At 36.5% G+C, this 18323-nt stretch overlaps 2 protein-coding genes across 4 annotated transcripts; one reads left to right on the top strand and one right to left on the bottom strand.

Annotated features, from left to right (window-relative positions):
• Positions 1 to 2959: 2959 nt before the first annotated feature.
• On the top strand, positions 2960 to 10079 carry HDS (4-hydroxy-3-methylbut-2-enyl diphosphate synthase). Of its 3 annotated transcripts, none has more exons than XM_086575232.1 (20): positions 2960 to 3117; positions 3449 to 3676; positions 3754 to 3911; positions 4813 to 4919; positions 5019 to 5119; positions 5221 to 5297; positions 5819 to 5938; positions 6044 to 6274; positions 6625 to 6741; positions 6836 to 6910; positions 7013 to 7090; positions 7561 to 7620; positions 7717 to 7779; positions 7940 to 8084; positions 8183 to 8321; positions 8549 to 8626; positions 8713 to 8872; positions 8986 to 9084; positions 9215 to 9319; positions 9670 to 10079. In XM_086575232.1, exons 2-20 carry the CDS (start codon positions 3460 to 3462, stop codon positions 9769 to 9771), a joined length of 2232 nt encoding a protein of 743 aa, XP_086431358.1. In that variant the 5' UTR covers positions 2960 to 3117; positions 3449 to 3459; the 3' UTR covers positions 9772 to 10079. The 3 variants fall into 3 exon arrangements, with proteins under 3 accessions (XP_086431358.1, XP_086431359.1, XP_086431360.1); XM_086575233.1 differs by having other exon boundaries at positions 3082 to 3236; XM_086575234.1 differs by lacking the exon at positions 2960 to 3117 and adding an exon at positions 3336 to 3353.
• A 2088-nt stretch (positions 10080 to 12167) lies between these two features.
• Positions 12168 to 17954, bottom strand: LOC147487799 (protein disulfide isomerase-like 1-4). The gene is made up of 12 exons (XM_086575235.1): positions 17234 to 17954; positions 17025 to 17154; positions 16100 to 16265; positions 15903 to 16021; positions 15721 to 15801; positions 14841 to 14924; positions 14632 to 14706; positions 14404 to 14472; positions 14237 to 14317; positions 14005 to 14139; positions 12600 to 12656; positions 12168 to 12478 (listed from the first exon to the last, which is right to left on the bottom strand). The coding sequence occupies exons 1-12, from the start codon at positions 17794 to 17796 to the stop codon at positions 12314 to 12316; spliced, it is 1725 nt and encodes a 574-aa protein (XP_086431361.1). The 5' UTR covers positions 17797 to 17954; the 3' UTR covers positions 12168 to 12313.
• Between the last annotated feature and the right edge of the window lie 369 nt (positions 17955 to 18323).

Here is an 18323-nt window from a genome sequence, read left to right as displayed (position 1 = left end):
TTCTGAAATATTATAAGCACTCTCTCCTAGGGAGATTTCTGGCTCTGCCCGTCTCTATATTATGATTATACACTCGCCCCCTTAAGTCAGATGTCTGGCTCTGTCCCTGAGTGTATGTGCTAGTGCACAAATTACTGAGAAGACTTATCCAATTGACTTTGCTCGGGGATACTATTCTCAATGGACCGGACAGGAGTTGAAAAGCCAATGAAAAGCAAAACGTGAAACAAATTCCACAGCGTTCCCCTATAGGAATTGCCACAATCAAACCTCGCTATGATAAAGAAGATAGATAAAAAAAAATAGAAGATAAGACACCTTGATGGATAAATAGGTTTGGTTTGTCACTTTAAGCCAGAATTTGGAACCTGCGCATGTGGTAATGTGGTTTGTATGTAGTTTATTTCTTCCATTAGTAAGAAATGAAAAAGCACTATCTAAGAAAAGACCATTCTTTTTTTTTTTTCGATAAAAAAGAATTCGATAAAAAAGAAAAGACCATTCTGAGTTACTGAAACAACTCCAAAAAGGAAGTAGAAAGCAGATAGATCGAGTTGTATATTTACTACTTGACTTAGTAGGTTCATTTGTTTGAGAATATATCATGTAAAGCAGCACAGCTACCAGATCAGCATGTGGAATGTTAGTTGAAACCTTCTAATGATTAAAGTTTTAGGGAAAGCCCAAAAGGGGTAAGAATTTCTCAAGATTAATACATAGGTGGAGGAGTACATACAGTTATTTTCTGATTCTGGGAATCCCGTAGACCCGTGGTTTCAGTTGACAGTTGACACCAAGTTATGGTCAAGGGAAATGGTAAATACTAAATACAGGGAAATGGAAATCAAAGTCTAATATTGATCATGTCAACTACAATTTTATTTGCAAATACGTGTCTTGCACATGGCGTATGTAGATAATGTACTCTTTTGTTAGTCTCACGTTGAAGCATTCCGAGTTACTTGTTAGAAACTCTAACACCAACATTAGAACAAGTCCTTTTAGTTTTCCATATTTTCAAATCAAAATATCAAGGGTAATCTTGGACACACCCATAACCCATAAAACCATTCTCATATCCCATAAATAACTAAAGTTTTTGCTATATCCCAAATTCATTTGGGGTATTTCCAATAGAAGCAAAAAAAAAAAAAAACAACAACAACAGTAACAGCACATAATTTTGTAATCTTGCACTTCAGAATTCAAAATAATTAGTCGTTGATTTGTAATTATGTTTATTGGTGAGAAAAATGTTATTAGAGAGCGAAGTAAATTATTGGAGAAGAATTCAATAATATATATATTTTTTTAAAGAAAAAAAAAACTTATTTTGTCTTGAATAAGCCTAATAAAAAAAAAGATAATTTAAGAACTTAAATATGTCTTAAATATTATTTATTTATTTTAAAATTAGGATACGAGAGTGTATTTTATGGGTGTGTCCAAGATCACCCAATATCAAACCTTTTAAACTGCATTATTCTCCATTGTCATGGTCCTTGCTTTAATACACTACAAGATCGATTTCATTATTCAATGTCCAAATTATAAAACTTATGCTCATTGATCACACTTCATCACAGTCGTGCACTCTGACTTTGAATAGATCAAACTTAAACATCAAAGAAGTAGACTGCGCACGGTTTATTGATTTTCATTAAAGAGAACACATGATGTGGTGATTGCCAAGAAATTCGTTTGTGTATGAATTTGAAATTTCTCTAGTCGATTGAGTACTGTATCCCAGGTGATCTACTGGGTGGCGATTACAAACTCAGTTTATACTCTAAATTTCTATCCGTCATTTTCCTCTTGACTTTCATTTCCTCACCGGCTCACCCAAAAGACTTCAAAGGGTGTCATTCCTCTTATATTATTTTTAACGTTAAACCCCAAACTGCCCAGTAAATTTTTAATTAAAATGGTGGGCTACTGCTCCATTGCTCCCAGAGACCTAGCCTTAGCTCTTATAGTCTTATGTATATCTTGCTTGGAGATTCAGCACTCAGTAGTCAGTAGGTTGTAATTATAACAGACCCTGTAGAGCTAAACCAATCTTATCAGCACATGTACTTAGCTCTTAAAACATAAATAAATGAAGCATTAAAACAGTGAAATATAAAACAAATAACCGATTGATTATCGAAGAAAAAAAAAAACGTGAAATATATATATTTTCCCTATCTCTACACTATATGATAGCCAGGTATTTAGCAACTCCTTTCCACTATCGAGTAGGCAATTTGTAATCTCCATAGTTGCTAAATTTCGAAACACCTTCCTCACAAATATTAGAACAAACTCCCTATTTATTAATAATTTAAAAAAACCTCCATAATATCACTTAAATTATATAATTATCTCCAGTTTTCCTTGTTAATATTAGAACAAGTTGTCTTTTATTAATAATTTAGAAAAATCTTTTTAATGTCACTTAAATAATTACAATTAGAATCCAAAAATTATGTAATTATTTCTTATTAAAAAAATAGACGAGTTTTTTCTATATAATTACAATTACCAATTAGAATTAGAATCCAAAATAATCATGTTAACTATCAAACTCGAGGGACGGATTTCAATACTTTTAAGACTTTAGAAAGAAAAAAAAACCAGTGCACAGCATGGTTTGCATTTGCATAATTGTTTACTGTTGGTTATAGAATACTAAAACAAATAAGCGCGTGAGAACCGTGACTTCGCGTAGACATATTGGTCCTCCACGTCCTGGCATATCATAGTATTGTGGAACGGCATAAAATGTGAGCAGATATCGATCGCAGTATGGGTGAGGACTGACTGAGCACACGTGCGGCACAACATAGAATAATAACTGATGGTAAACGGTCGTTGGTATCCTCACGGAATCTTTATGAAATGCCCATGCGAATATTATGCTAAAATTAAAAATAAACAGAAAAAATTACTAAAAGAAATAAAATAGCAATTGGCCAATAATGCTGATCGGCAATTTAGATTTTAGAGTGACAAAAAATAATATATATAAATAGTAAACCACCAAACTCCCTCTTTGTCTTTGTCTTCCATAACATTTCGTGTTTCGACCACAAACTCTCTCTCTCTCTGTTCCCCTGAACAACATCTCTTTTCCAAGTATTAATTCATCTTCATTTTCAGCTACCACCTCCATCAATATATCATATTGGCTTGTTATCTCTTTCTAAGTTTAGCATCAACAAGTTTGTTAGCATAATATTGGCATTATAGAAAGAGTTAGTCATCAAATATTTTTCAACTTAGAAACCAGTTTGGTGATGATGAATTGTGTTCTTGACTTAACTAACTGAAAGTTTTTTAGCGTTGACTTTATTATTATTTTTTAAAGTGTTGTGAGTTGTGACTTCTTTTTTTTTGGTTCTGTTTTATTTTTAGTTATTTGGTTTATATTGCTGATGTGTTTGTTTTATGATGAATTTTTTGGAAGGTTGGGTGAAGATGGCAACTGGAATACTTCCCGCTTCATTTGCTGGTGTGGTGAAGAATAAGGATAACAATGGTTTAAGCTTTATCAAATCTGTTGACTTTGTCAAGGTTTGTGATTTACCCAGGATTAATAAGTCCAACAAATCTAAGGTATTGGTTGTTAAAAATAAAGCATCTGGTTCGGAAATCGCCGAGTTTCAGGCTGCTTCAGAAGGAAGCCCTCTCTTAGGTAGGATTCTTGTTTCTGAACTTGTTCAGTTTTATTTTATTTTATGTTGTTCTGATTAATGTTTTTTGTGATTATAGTTCCTAGACAAAAGTATTGTGAATCTGTACAGAAGACGGCAAGGAGGAAAACTCGGACTGTGATGGTAGGAAATGTTGCTCTTGGGAGTGAGCATCCTATAAGGATTCAGACAATGACAACATCTGATACTAAGGATGTTGCTGCGACCGTGGAAGAGGTTTATGATCTATTTCCCTTTATTTTAGTTTAGATTAATGAGTTGCTCATGATGTCGTATTATTGACATAATCTATCGAAAAATTTGCTCACGTTTTTTATTTTGGTTTGTAAATGATATCCTACAAGTTTCAAAATAAGCAGATTCTTGTTAAATTGTTGGTTGTGATTTCTGAGAATCAACTGTTAAATACTCCGAAACGAAGGTCTAAGCAGATATGAATTAACATACTACAAACCCGTTGACTTGACCAGTCGAGACATATTATTTTTATTTATTTATTTTTCATTATTCAAGAATAATATAAGCAAACATCTTGCACTTGAAAAAGGAGACACCACTCTTTATTTATTTAGGAAATTTGTATAAATACATAACTCTGACAAATTAGTTGATATCATTCTTCAGCCTTCTATTTCTGACATTTTAAAATACACTACTTACATATTAGAATAGGCATACTGGAGTAAAAGATCATCCAATCGTATGGTAGGAATTCAGAAAGATATAGTTTAGTATGCTGTTTTGACTTTTGAGTCCATGTCATATTTATAATCAGGGTATTGTAGAGTATGTAGTTTCCCAAGAGCTGTAACCATGCTGCACCAATTACCGTCTGTTCAAATAGAAGATGCTAATAGATCCTGCCAGGTTTTACCTTTGGCAACATGCTATGAGTTAAATATCATGTAAATGGAGTTGCATGGTTCATTATGAAGCTGAAAATAGCATAGGAGGCCCTTATGTGCGTACTGATTCTTTCAACAGAAACCTTGTAGAACACTATAAATGCCACCGGAATTCAATAGAAATAAATCTAAATTGGTCCTCTGGCAGATGTTAATGAATCTCCGCAACAACTTTGTAGACACCTAATGTATTTGAAATGCTATATTGTTAGGTAATGAGAATAGCTGACAAAGGAGCAGATCTTGTTCGGATAACAGTTCAGGGGAGGAAAGAGGCAGATGCTTGTTTTGATATAAAGAACACCCTTGTTCAGAAAAAGTATGTTTGACACGTGAGATAGTCTTAGCCTCTCATAGGGAATTATAGTACAGACATTGGACATCACCTCTTATGCTTCTGATCTTTCTGTTTCCACAGTTATAATATTCCTCTGGTGGCAGACATTCACTTTGCTCCGGCTATTGCATTAAGAGTTGCTGAATGTTTTGACAAGATTCGTGTCAACCCTGGAAACTTTGGTAATTACTTCTGATTTTGTTGATTTCTCTTAAAGTTATGAGTCCTACCTTTTCAATGAATAGTATGTTGTTCCTGTAATCACTCATGCATCTGCTTGTAGCTGATCGGAGAGCCCAGTTTGAGCAACTAGAGTACACAGAAGATGACTATCAAAAGGAGCTTGAGCATATAGAGAAGGTCAGTTCTTGTCATTAAAGCTCTTGCTGTATATAGAACGACCAGAGATATATATGCTTTGCTGTATATAGGGTGTGCACTTGCTTTGGAATATGCGATTTCACTCTGTAGTCCATACCTTTGGCTAACATATAAACAGGGTACATCTGATGCATCCTCGATGTTAACATGCCTGCCTGATATCCTTAACGTCTCATACAAGCTATGATAGACACAATTGTTTTTCGTAATAAAAATAATGACACCTTCAAATGTTGCAGCCTTCTGAATAATATATCTCACTGAGTTTGCCAGATTATTTGCTCTGTGCCTCCTTTTTACACTAGATGCAGTTTCTGTGAGACCAGAGTCCCTCTTTACTCATGGTAGTTTGCTAATCTTTAGTTGGATTTTATCCTTGATGAATATTATAAGTGAGGTTGGGTATAAACAGATGGAACTTAAAACTGATTCCTAAGGCCATGATTTTCTATGTACACCAGTTTTTGGTGTATGACTTGTTCCATGTATTTTTATGCCAGGTTTTCACTCCATTAGTTGAGAAATGTAAGAAATACGGCAGGGCAATGCGAATTGGAACAAACCATGGAAGCTTGTCTGATCGTATCATGAGCTACTATGGTGATTCTCCTAGGGGAATGGTGAGGTCTTAATTCATGTTGCATTAGTATGCATATATGATTGATTTCTTATACCTTTTACAAGTTTAGAAGCGCTCATATCAGAATTCCATTATATTTAAACAGGTCGAGTCTGCTTTTGAGTTTGCGAGGATTTGCCGGAAATTGGACTTCCATAATTTTGTCTTCTCAATGAAAGCAAGCAACCCGGTGGTCATGGTCCAAGCGTATCGTTTGCTTTTAGCAGAAATGTATGTGGCAGGGTGGGATTATCCTCTACATCTGGGAGTCACTGAAGCTGGTGAAGGTGAAGATGGACGGATGAAATCTGCAATTGGCATAGGAACCCTACTTCAGGTACTGATTATCTTGATATGTCATCACTAAGCGTGTTCAGAAGTAGTGCACTTAGTAATCAAGTCCATCACCATTTAGTTATGTGTTATTAGGGACTTTGCATGTCATCCATTTTTTCCAAACCACTCAAGGATGTGATTTCTATATCTGTAGTGTAGAATGGTGTCACAGGGTCAATATGAAGTTTAATTTAGGTAAACCATAAAAAGGGTCTTTAATGCATCTGGTAGTTGAACATGATGCATATGTTTACTACTTTATTCCTCATATTATGGTATTTAAAGAAGCTTCAGTCTGAGACATGAATCTTATCTTATTATAGGAATTGAGGCATTCTGTTCTATGTGCAGGATGGTTTAGGGGATACAATCAGGGTTTCCCTCACAGAACCACCAGAAGAAGAGATAGACCCTTGCAGAAGGCTTGCTGAGCTGGGTACAAGAGCAGCAAATCTTCAGTTGGGGGTGGTAGGCTTTTATATCACTCTCTTGTATTCAAGTTTATGAAAATATTAACTCCTGCTGTGCTATTTTTAACACATACCTGTTACAAATCCCTCAGGTACCATTTGAAGAAAAACATAGACGTTATTTTGATTTCCAACGCCGAAGTGGTCAATTACCAGTGCAGAAAGAGGTCCGTCTTCTGTTTCATTTGATTATTCTATTTCTACTTGTTCGATCTTATTACTCTCTTCATAGTTTTATAGCTTGAAGTTGATATTTGGCTTGGATACAGGGTGATGAGGTGGATTATAGAGGGGTTCTACACCGTGATGGCTCTGTTCTTATGTCTGTTTCCAAGGAGCAGTTGAAGGTAACTATACTTTACATGAAAGTTGTTTTTTGTTGTAGAGATTCTGATGGTAAATGGAACACAGTTGTTTATGAGTATTCAAATTGAAATCTAATTGGGCCTAGAGATTTGTGAGAAGACATTTGGTTGTCCCATTTTTCAAAACCTTTTTCTTTGGCAAAAAGTCGAATATGATTAACACTGCTGATCCCAAAAGTTTTGGGTAAGGCCTTTTCGTTATTCTGAGGTTAATGCCATAGTTCTAGTAGCTAAAGTTCACAGATTGAAGCCAGCGATGCAGAGGTGGAAATGTAATCTTGTTCAGCAACAAAACTTTACCTCAATAAGTAACTCAAATCTCTGTTTTGCAGCTATATGTATAATCACAGCGTTCACTTCCTTTATCCTAAAAGTTGTGCATGGATATTAGACGTTTTGTGTCATATTATTGATTGCTTTGTAATTCTTGTGTGAAATGGTTACTTTGTCAGACGCCTGAACTCCTCTACAAATCACTCGCAGCAAAGCTGGTGGTTGGCATGCCATTTAAGGTTTGCTCGACTCAATTTCTCTTTAATAGTATGCTAAGATTTTGGTAAACCAACTTCAAAGCGTGCATATGTATTGATAACTCTGACTGGTGACAGGATCTAGCAACCGTTGATTCTATACTTCTGAGGGAGCTTCCTCCACTAGAAGACATTGATGCTGTAAGAACATAATGCTCCATTAAGTAAACAAAAAACTGTTTGATCAATTTTGTTGTTTCTGGTCTAAACTTGCTCTTTTGTTGATTGTCATCTGATGAAATAGTATACAAGTTCAAAGATAACATGAGTATTTAGCGTGATAATGTTCTTTTGTTTTCAGAGGCTAGCTCTTAAAAGGTTGATAGATGTTAGTATGGGGGTCTTGACTCCATTGTCAGAGCAGCTAACAAAGCCACTGCCTAATGCTGTTGTCCTAGTAAATCTTAAGGAACTATCAACTGGTGCTTACAAACTTCTGCCTGAAGGTATTTCTTTTTTGGATTTTACAGCATTCAATATGACATAAATATAATATAGTAATTCGACGACCACTCTAACACCATATGACCCTATTTTTCCTCAGGTACACGCTTGGCTGTATCTGTCCGTGGAGATGAACCTTATGAGGATTTGGACATCCTTAAAGATGTTGATGCTACAATGATCTTACATCATCTTCCAACTACTGAAGATAAGGTCAGCAGAGTGCATGCTGCGAGAAGGTAATTATCAATGTGATGCAAATAGTTACTTATGTTGAAGAACTATTTCCTGTAGGCATATATATGACATTATTCATGGCAACTTCTTTATTTTGCTACTGTCAATTCTTGTTCTCTGCCTTTGTTTAAAATAGCATGATTTGATATTCCCAAAGTTTCTGTGTTATTAAAAATATAGTTTACTGGTGAGTAAATCGTGTAAATCTTTGATTTTTATGTGGCTGCAGACTATTTGATTATTTAGAAGACAACGCACTTAACTTCCCTGTTATTCACCATATAGAGTTTCCCAAAGGAATTCACAGGTATAAACTGGATCTCACCTATATTATATAAGCAAAATGAGACATGCAGACAGTTTTTGACTCATAACTTTGCTCACTATCTACAGAGATGATTTAGTTATTGGTGCTGGTAGCAATGCGGGAACCCTTCTAGTTGACGGACTTGGTGATGGACTTCTGTTAGAAGCCCCAGAACAGGACTTTGATTTCCTAAGAAATACATCCTTCAATTTACTTCAAGGATGTAGAATGCGGAACACAAAGACAGTAATTGTCTTCAACTCTTCACCCATTAGCATAAAGCTAGTTAAGCTATAACTGTTGACTTGTAGCATGCATATTTATTGTAGTTTTCTAATGGTGGATGGATCTTCTCTTAGGAATATGTCTCCTGCCCATCCTGTGGAAGGACTTTGTTTGACCTTCAAGAGATCAGTGCTGAGATACGAGAGAAGACATCACATTTGCCTGGTGTTTCAGTAATTCTCCATCACTCTTGACCTTGACAAGTTTTATTTGTTTATTTGTTTGGCATTTGTGTTCTTGTTCTTGTTGTCATTCTTGTTCTTGTTGAAGCAGGAATAACCAGTGCTATCATTTTTATGACAGATTGCAATCATGGGTTGCATTGTGAATGGGCCAGGAGAAATGGCTGATGCAGATTTTGGTTATGTTGGAGGTGCTCCTGGAAAGATTGATCTCTATGTTGGGAAGGTATGGACTAAGACATTCCTACTTACTGACATCTTAAATTTTTGCAAACAGACCTGTCGGAAATTCTGCATTAGCTATACGTTGAAGTTTGACAAAATAAACCAGCTAAATCTTACTTTCCTGCCAAAGTTTCATCAAGTATATTGAGTCATCTTCACTGTTCTACACCTCTACCATTTGTCCATTTGTATCTTCCCTTCTCACTCTATTGTCACTGGCTAGTCTGTAGACCTTCATTATTTACCAAGAACAAATTTAAAAGGCTGATCTCATGTAACAGTGGCTTTGCAAAACTTAAGTTATATATTTTATGCCTAACATTGCGATTCCTTTGTGATTATGCTTTTCAGACTGTTGTGAAGCGAGCAATTGAGATGGAACGTGCTACCGATGCCTTGATCCAGCTGATAAAAGATCATGGTCGTTGGGTGGAACCAGAAGTAGAAGAGTAAGATCCGGCAGTTCTTGATCATCAGATGCAAGGAAGGTTCCTGAATTCAACTGTTGTAGTCCTCCACAGAAGAAGCCAATACAACTTTAACGAGAAGGAAAATAAACGGAGGTTCTTCATGAACGGTTCCATGTGTAAACTATAATGTATGATATGTATTTTAAAGTTGATTATTATAGGTAGTACACTGATTCTTTATGGGCGAACAGAACTGAACGCGTTCAGCCGATCCTAGAAATCTTGGACAAGGCTTTTGTTGTAGTGTGTAATTGTCCTATCAATAAAAGTTTAAGATTTGCAAAGCTTTAACACTGAGCGGTGCAAGCAGAGTAACCCAACGACAAGTTAATGGAGAAGTGAAGTGGGCATACAACTGACAAACTTAGATCCTAGTGAAGATCTATTTTAAAGCCACAGACAATACAGAAATCCTCTGTTAAATTAAATCTTGATATGTAAGAAGGTTCAAAACCTTTTAAACGTGGGAAAGGTTTAATCGTTGCCAACAGAGTTTCTACCATTAATAAACAATTCCATCAGATAGCATTTCGATCATGAAAACCTAGGCAGGTACACTGAAACTTTGTTGACATGGTGGAGTTTCGGATTGGTGAGGCACTCAGAACTGTACTAACCCGTTATATTTGGCAATTTTCATCCATCCACAGCAGGGCACGATTATTAATTGAATGAGATAAGTAATGCACTCATGCTTTACTGAAAATGCCATGTATATGTAATCCAAGATTTCACTATAGTAAGACCTTACGACAAAACACATACAAATTGGTGCGTATAGTTCTGCGTTTGAACAAGAGAAAAAAATTAGGCTGGTATTATTAGTACTACAGTTTCATACAACAATCCGTCAGGGTCGACGTTCTCCAAGTTCCACAGTCCTAGGCCTAGATCCATACTTAGCTCTTCGGATGTTGTTTTGCCTTTTCTTGTAAACAAAACCTGCTAAACCCAGAAGCCCTGCACCAGCAATGACTCCAAAGGCAACTCCGGCCTTCTGTCCTCCAGTTAGTCCCCGTGACTTTTTTGGAGGCGTGGGTGTTGGTATTTGAGCGGGTGGTGGAGGTGGCAGTGGAGGTGGAGTAGGAGGTACTGATGGTGCAGGTGCTGGAGCTTTTCCTGGTGCCACTCGTGGAGGCGGTGTAGGATTAGGAATTGGACCAGGCACTGGACCTATACGTGGTGCAGGATTTGGTTGTTGGCCGCTGGTAGAGAAGGCCAAATTTGTGACAAGCAGCACCAGAAGTACACAGGAACACAGTTGCTTCGCCATGGCCAAAGTTGATATAGATCCCGATTAAACAAACTTATCAATACCTAAGCTCTATTGTCTCAAACCAAAGTGAACTGGAAGTACAAATTGAGGAAAGTAGTGGAGGTAGATTTGCGAATAAAACCAGTGTAGCCACTTCTAGTTTCAAAGAAGTTTGTTAAGAGAACAGAAGATGGACTTGAAAATACTCTACACTCCAGGTTAGGTTGACGATATCCAATAAATGTTACAAAAAAAAGCAATTTAATACCCTTGGAAGGAAGCAATGCCGGCTGTATGTATTTTGAGTTTACGAGGAGCACTAGAGTCTAGAGGCTGTGTTCTAAGTCAAGATTGTATATTACACAGTTATGTTTATCAGTTTATGCATGGTGTCATGGGATCTAACGCCAGTACTTAGTTTTTGTTACACACCACTCACCCACACCTGCCATACAGATAACGTCGTTCTGTCAACTAAAATACTCCGCAGGGAGTCAAAGGAATGTTGTTTTTGTTCCTTTACCAAAAGCTCCACATAAGAAAAGAAGACGATCACTCTGCTGAGCCATAAAAATTGCTGTTCATTTTTTGGCAAGCTTTAGACAGATCTGAGAGCATATTCGAACATTTGGAAATCAAAATGATCAGAATAATCAACTGGGTCATCATCCCAAATCAAAGGAACTCAATCGATCTATAACAAGAGTCCAAGACGATCATTAAGATTGAGTAGAAAAGTGCTGCAATTGACTTAACATACCACTTGTGCAGCATCCACCACGACCACCAGGCCGTCCCATTGTTTCTCTTTTTTCGTTAATTTTTTTGTTGGTAATTAATTTATGATGTCAAAGACTCCGAGGCGATAAAAACACAGGAAAAAAGCACCATGCAGCTGGCGTACAAGAAGGATTCTTCAGAGATGAAATTGTCACAATCAACAATTTTACTTGTGTTTTCTCACGATCTGGAGCAAAAACATGACAGAGCCCTAGGCGTGCCTGGTCGCTTCTCCAAAGTAATAATATCAACCTTTGTGGGCAATAAGCAGATTAAATAAACATATGAAACTCATTATTGACAACTTTGTTTAGATTTCCTGATGGGAGGCTAAGATACAGTCAAAACCTGAAAAGAAGATTTATAATTTATCTGCCCTCTTGGCCATTATATTTTTTATCGGTGTTAATGACAATGCTCATTCTTCATCCTATCTGCTCCAACAATTACAATATAGATACGCACAACACACTCATACTGCATACGCTTTTCACAACTCATCCTTAACATCATTTGAGCTGCTTTCTTGGCTTGTGGTGGTATCAGCGCTTTCTGATTTTGCAGATGTTGGTTTTTGGAGCTTGAAAGGTATTGATGCCTGCTTCTTAATAAACTTGTACAGTGCCACTACAGTTCGATCAGTGTCCACAGCGATCTGCAAAAATCCAGTAATAAACCATTGTCAGATAAAACAAACAAAATGTTATACATAAAGGCATGAACATTAGCAGCAATAAAGACATCAATGAAAAAAATTAGAAATAAAATCAACTTACTGGATCAAAGCTCTTGTTTCCTGCTGGGAAGAAAAGAAGTGTAGGGAATCCATCAGCCTGCAAAGTAAAAGTGAGAATATTCATTCGGAGATCTTTCCCTCCAAGAGAAATGGGCATAAAGTGTTCAATTTAGTGTGAAAAATGTCAGACTAACCAAAACAGAGACTACATATACAAATTACCACACAAGTAGAATCCAGAAAAATAAAATAAAATAAACTTGATTGAAAAATGTTGAGATGTTTAATGCAATCCTACAAGGGATGTTTTATGCCTTGCAGTACAGTATAAATGATCCTGGGCATCTCCACTCATTGCCAATTGGCTTTGAGTTGGACGCTTCAATTTTAATATGGTATCAAAGCTGGCTATGTGGTATTTGGCCAAAAGGGCTCTATTGCTCCATGATATCCAAGTATCTTTGTCCACATGTTAGGCTCAAGTAACACCAAGTCAGGGTGTGTTGACATGTTTACTATAGTCACATGGGATGTTGAAAGCCCGTGCAGTATAGCATAAAAGATCCTCGGCCTCTCCACTCATTGCCAATTGGTCATGAGTTGGACGCTCCAAAGTTTAATAAAAATAAAGAAAGGAAAATCAATGGAGCTATTAAGCATATAGATAACTTATCCAACACACTTTTGTTTGGTAAACCTGCTGGCAAGAGACCACAGTAACATAATGGTAATATCCGAAAGCAAATTACGCAAAATTCAATTGGTTCAGCATTACTAAAGTCCAAACCGATACAAAATTCACTAGAAAATAGCATAAGATCTTATCAGGATGGTATTTGGATAGAAAATAGAGAAACACTTCTATCAATCTCGAAAGAAATTGGGAGATATACCATCACAGATCCAATACTGATGCGGAAAAACACAAACAAATTCAGTTGGTTCAGCATTACTAAGACCAAAACCGATATAATATGCAGTATAATAGCACAAGACCTTATCAAGTTGGTACTAAATAGAAAATGGAGATTTATGATTTTACCAATCACGCAAGTAATTGGGAGATATACCATCACTGAACCAATATAGACGGGATAAAAACAGAAACTGGTTTTGGATCTGGTATTAATGAATCAGATTGGATGGTCAGACCAAATCAAATCCATTGCCAGACCAAGTTATTTTGTGCAAAGCATCATCGTCAGAAAGAGTCAGTATGTTCTCCATTCACTAAACTACTAGTCCACTTGTCAAAGGAGATCTATATTTCCGAATTAAACTCAAAAGTTAAGTATGAAACCATTCACAGATAATACTATAAAACAAAAACCAACCAAAGAAGGAAAACAATGAAAATAAGACGAGAAAGTAAAGCATGGAACCACTCGATTATAAAGTTGGCAATGATGAAGTAATAGTTTATAAATGAAGTGTATGACACCGACCTTGGCCCTAGGATGCTCATTTGTAGTTCCATCCATCTTGGCAATTACAACAGACTCGATTCCTCGAAGATGCTTGGCTAATTTGTTGTAAGTGGGTTCCAAAGCTTGGCAATGCCCACACCATGGTGCATAGATCTAGTTCGAATGTAGATATCAGATATCAGAACCATGGCAATTAAAAAAAGAAAAATAAGGAGGAAGGATTTTAAATACATTTAGAGAGGAAGCTTACCTCAAGAAGAACATCCTTTGACTCATCCAAAACGATATCATCGAAATTATTGCCAACGACAATTTTCACGTCCTCATCATTCTGTGTAGTCAACAAGTGAATGGGAAGTTAGACCTCACAGTAACAACATAAAAATTAATAGCCACACAAACAAAGCGTAAACTTACGATCTCTGGAATTGGATCAGACTTGAAGAAGGGCTTAAGCTTGTCTTCTAAGAAATTCTCCCCAAACGCCTGAATTTACAGAGATGTAAATCAAATACAGTAAATTAAAGTAACTACAAAATAATATGAAGTATGATGAGTGACATTTGTAACTCTCTCGTCTAGATAAATCATAAAAGTACTTATTCACACTACAATACAAGGAGCGAAAAATGAAAAGAGCTAGACCTTAACACTGTCAAGGGTCACTTCACCATCAAGAACGAACTTCTTGGCATCATCATTTCCTGTATATGCAAGAACCTGAATGCAAATGGAATCATCAAAATTAATATTCTAATGTCGACTCATCACAATTAATATTCTAACCTCGAGCTGTTCTCACTCAAATATAAGCAACTCAAAGAAAAATAGATCAACAAATTAGGAAAAGTTACCTTGGGACTATCACTAACACCAAAATATTCTGAAACTGGTTTCCCCACATCTTCGTTATCCATTTCAACATAGACAAAGATGAGCTGCACCCGGTTAGAACGAAGAGAATTAGTACCACTCAAGATATGTAAAAACCTTAATTCCAAAAGCAAAGAACCAACAAGATGGAGTAAATTGAAATAATTAAAAAAAATAGCAAAATCCCAAATTGACCCCGGATTAAATCAGGTTGTCAAGTTCCTCCTGCAAAACTAATATGCTGACAATCCAAGGATAAGCACTAGGGATCTGACCATCCAACTTCCAAATCATTGTTCTTAGTGTTGTCACATCAATCACCATGGCACACAATTTTGCTTCAAAACTGCAATCCACGCGAAAAATATGGGGCACAGACTAAGGTGCTCGCCATAATCACCATTTTATTCTAGCACACTTTTTTTTTTTGGGATTTTTTTTACAAGATTTAGTCCCCATGGGATTCTTTTATAAGATAGGGTGTGGGAAGGTTTGATAATTATCAAGAAATCTATTTGGAAAAAGATATCCCTCAGGAAGATGATTCTGGGAATGATAATGATAACCAAGTAGATGGTCTTTGACAATGATGATTAGTAATTGGGAGATTTATAAATTCACGTTTGCTTGTTTAGAGATATTTTAGCAGTTTTTTGAGAAGTCGTATCAAGAATGGCTCGTTATGACTTGTCAGTTACGAGTAATATATGACTTACGAATGTCACTCATGCATGGCTATTCTTTGTGCCTTACGTGTGCCACTGATTAAATTCCGGTGAGAAGCCAGTAAATGGAAAAATCATGTTTTCTTAGAAAAATATTTACCTACCCTTGAATGGAAGAAGCAGTTAAAATATTTACCTTCCCCTTGAAAAATTTGGCAGCATCCTGGAATGCTGGAAGGACCTTCTCAGAGTCACTTGAAGTAGCAAAAAGTAAAAGCTGAGCACGAAACAACATGCCAAACAACAAAACATATTTTAGAAAATTTTACTAAGCTAAGCAGAACGGTATAATAGTGCAGAAAACGTGTGTAAGATTACCTGCTTCTTGATTGGGTTCTCAAAAATCAACGGTGCACTTTCCCTTGTAAAATAGGTAACTAGAGGAATTTTGTTTCCGAATACAAACTCTACTATCTCAGACTTGGTAAATTGACCATCTGTTGAAGATAAGTTACACATCACATAATGCAAATAACTTGAAGCCTTAAGGTGCAGAAAGCAATGACGGAACTAACCAAAATGACTTAGTTTCTCAGCTTCCTTCTTCAACAAGACCAAAGCAGGAAGTTTAGCTTTTGGGTCAATGTGAAAAAGTTTTGCCACATCAGGATCAGCAGTTTGGTAGAAGTTGACATCGTCTTCAAGTCTCGAGGCAGCAGCAAGTTCATCACTCTGAGGACCCTGTAATGCATCAAAGAGTTTGAAATGATGCACTAATGACTTTTGGTTTGAGAAAAAAATATACATATATGACTACATAATTAGAATGATGTACTTCAAGTAACATATACACATACTATGGGGGAGCATATCATGTGAAATAATGGTAGTTTGTTAGTGATCTTGGAACTGAAATTCTAGCTTAAATTCAAGTAACTTGCATATATGAGGTAAAACCTTAGAATCTATACTCACGGCACAGATGAACAACTTGGCCATATTCCATTTGAAAGAATACAAACATTATATACATTTTGGATAGTTCATCCAGTCTCCATGGTTAGAGAGAGTTGATTCTGAAGGGTGGGATATTTTAGGGTAGCAAATTGGGGATACTTAATATAAGTAGCTAAAAGTCAGAGGAGAACGGCTAAAAGTCAAAAGGTTAAATACTTTTAAACATACCCATGACAACATGACAACAATTGGTTAAAATAAAGCTCTATGGAAATATAGAAAAGGTTTAGGCCTCTTTAAGTCGAGATCATTTTTCAATTTTTCAAGAAAACCAGACAATCAAATGCATATTAGAACTGCAAAAAATTGACAAATAACGAGGAATATCTACACATGTGAACACATAAATCACTACAGACAGAATTAAACCGATTATGGATTTGAAAATATAAAAGTAAATTGTCTAGCAAAATAATTCTAATAGTGAACCATATCAAAAGTCATAAGAATACTAAAACAACTCAGAAGAGAACAAAAATATACCACCAACGAGTCCACAAATCCGACAACGAGCTTATTCTCAGTATTCAAAATATGCTCCGCTTCTTCAACTGTAGTCACATTAGAAATCCCAGGTCCTGTCTTCTTCTTAACCCAAGACACAATACCTTCCCTGTAAACCAAATTCACTAAAATCAACACTACATTACCGTAAAACAAAACACCCCAAGCATAAAAAAAAAAAAACTTACTTAGTCCTTGTTCCAGAATAAGTCTTATGAACACCATCCACGAAAAAAAACACAGTAGGAAATCCTTGCACATCATACTTCTGCGCCAACTCATTCTCCTCCGTAGCGTCCACCTTAGCAAGAACCGCTTGCCCTTTCAACTCCGTTGCAGCCGCAGCGTATTCAGGTGCAAGTGATTGACAATGCCCACACCAAGGAGCATAAAATTCGACCATAACATAACTATTCTTCTCAACAAAGTCACTAAAATTCCCTTCTTTTAATACCACAACATCTTTCTCATCAACTTCTGGTGTTGGGTATTCCTCATTTTGATGATCATGGTCAAAGTCTTCAAGGTCATCATCATCACCACCTTCTTCTTCTTCGTCAAACTTATGAAAGTCTCCGAAATGGTCATCATCATTTTCTTGGGAATGAGATTGTTGTTGTTCGTCTTCGAGGAGGATGCTTAGATCTTCATCGAGATCATCATCTTTATTGGCAGAAGAGAAAAAGGTAGCGGAAGTGAAGAGAAGGAGAAGAGAGATGGAGAGAATGGGCAGAAAACGAGGACTTGCCATTTTCAGTGAAGGGAGAGTGGGGGGATCTTAAAAAGGAGGTGTTTTTGTTATGCGGAAAAAGTCAACGGTTTGCACGTTAAGTTAATTGTACTGTGAGGTGAAGATCTGAGTACTTAAAGGGTCTGTATTCGGCGCCACCAGAATTGGATTGTGCAGCCTCTAGCCCAAGCCCAAATTGCAAAGCCCAATACACCCCCCCCACTTCCATCGCAAAACCGGAAAAACCTCCCCTAACCGGTCATCTCTCTCGTGCAAACCTTTCGAACCCTAACAAAAAAAAACCCAAAAACAATCTAATCTTATTGAAGCAATCCAATCCATAATTTAATCCAATCGCGAAACAATCCAATCGCAAAATTTAATCCAATTTTGCTGAAATTTAATCCAGTTGCGATCCAATCCAATCCAACATTCGAGTTTTTGCAATTTTGCCATTGAAACTTTTGCAAGTTGGGAGAGCGGTGAAAGCTTGAAATTTCGTCATTTTCAGTTGTTCGATTCTTGCATTGTACTCTTTGATTCATTTC

The sequence above is a fragment of the Coptis chinensis genome, chromosome 7 (assembly GCF_015680905.1).
Source record: "Coptis chinensis isolate HL-2020 chromosome 7, ASM1568090v1, whole genome shotgun sequence".
NCBI classification, from domain to species: domain Eukaryota; kingdom Viridiplantae; phylum Streptophyta; class Magnoliopsida; order Ranunculales; family Ranunculaceae; genus Coptis; species Coptis chinensis.
Note: the sequence above shows the minus strand (reverse complement) of the source record. Positions and strands in the feature narration are given on the sequence as shown.

Coding starts and splice junctions, on each gene's coding strand:
- HDS (XM_086575232.1), top strand. CDS start 3,460: ATGGCAACTGGAATACTTCCCGCTTCATTTGCTGGTGTGGTGAAGAAT. Junction 5,120..5,220: donor TGTCAACCCTGGAAACTTTG/GTAATTACTTCT, acceptor ATCTGCTTGTAG/CTGATCGGAGAGCCCAGTTT. Junction 6,275..6,624: donor GCATAGGAACCCTACTTCAG/GTACTGATTATC, acceptor TTCTATGTGCAG/GATGGTTTAGGGGATACAAT.
- LOC147487799 (XM_086575235.1), bottom strand. CDS start 17,796: ATGGCAAGTCCTCGTTTTCTGCCCATTCTCTCCATCTCTCTTCTCCTT. Junction 17,155..17,233: donor TATTCTGGAACAAGGACTAA/GTAAGTTTTTTT, acceptor TTTGGTTTACAG/GGAAGGTATTGTGTCTTGGG. Junction 14,140..14,236: donor CAAAGGATGTTCTTCTTGAG/GTAAGCTTCCTC, acceptor CATTCGAACTAG/ATCTATGCACCATGGTGTGG.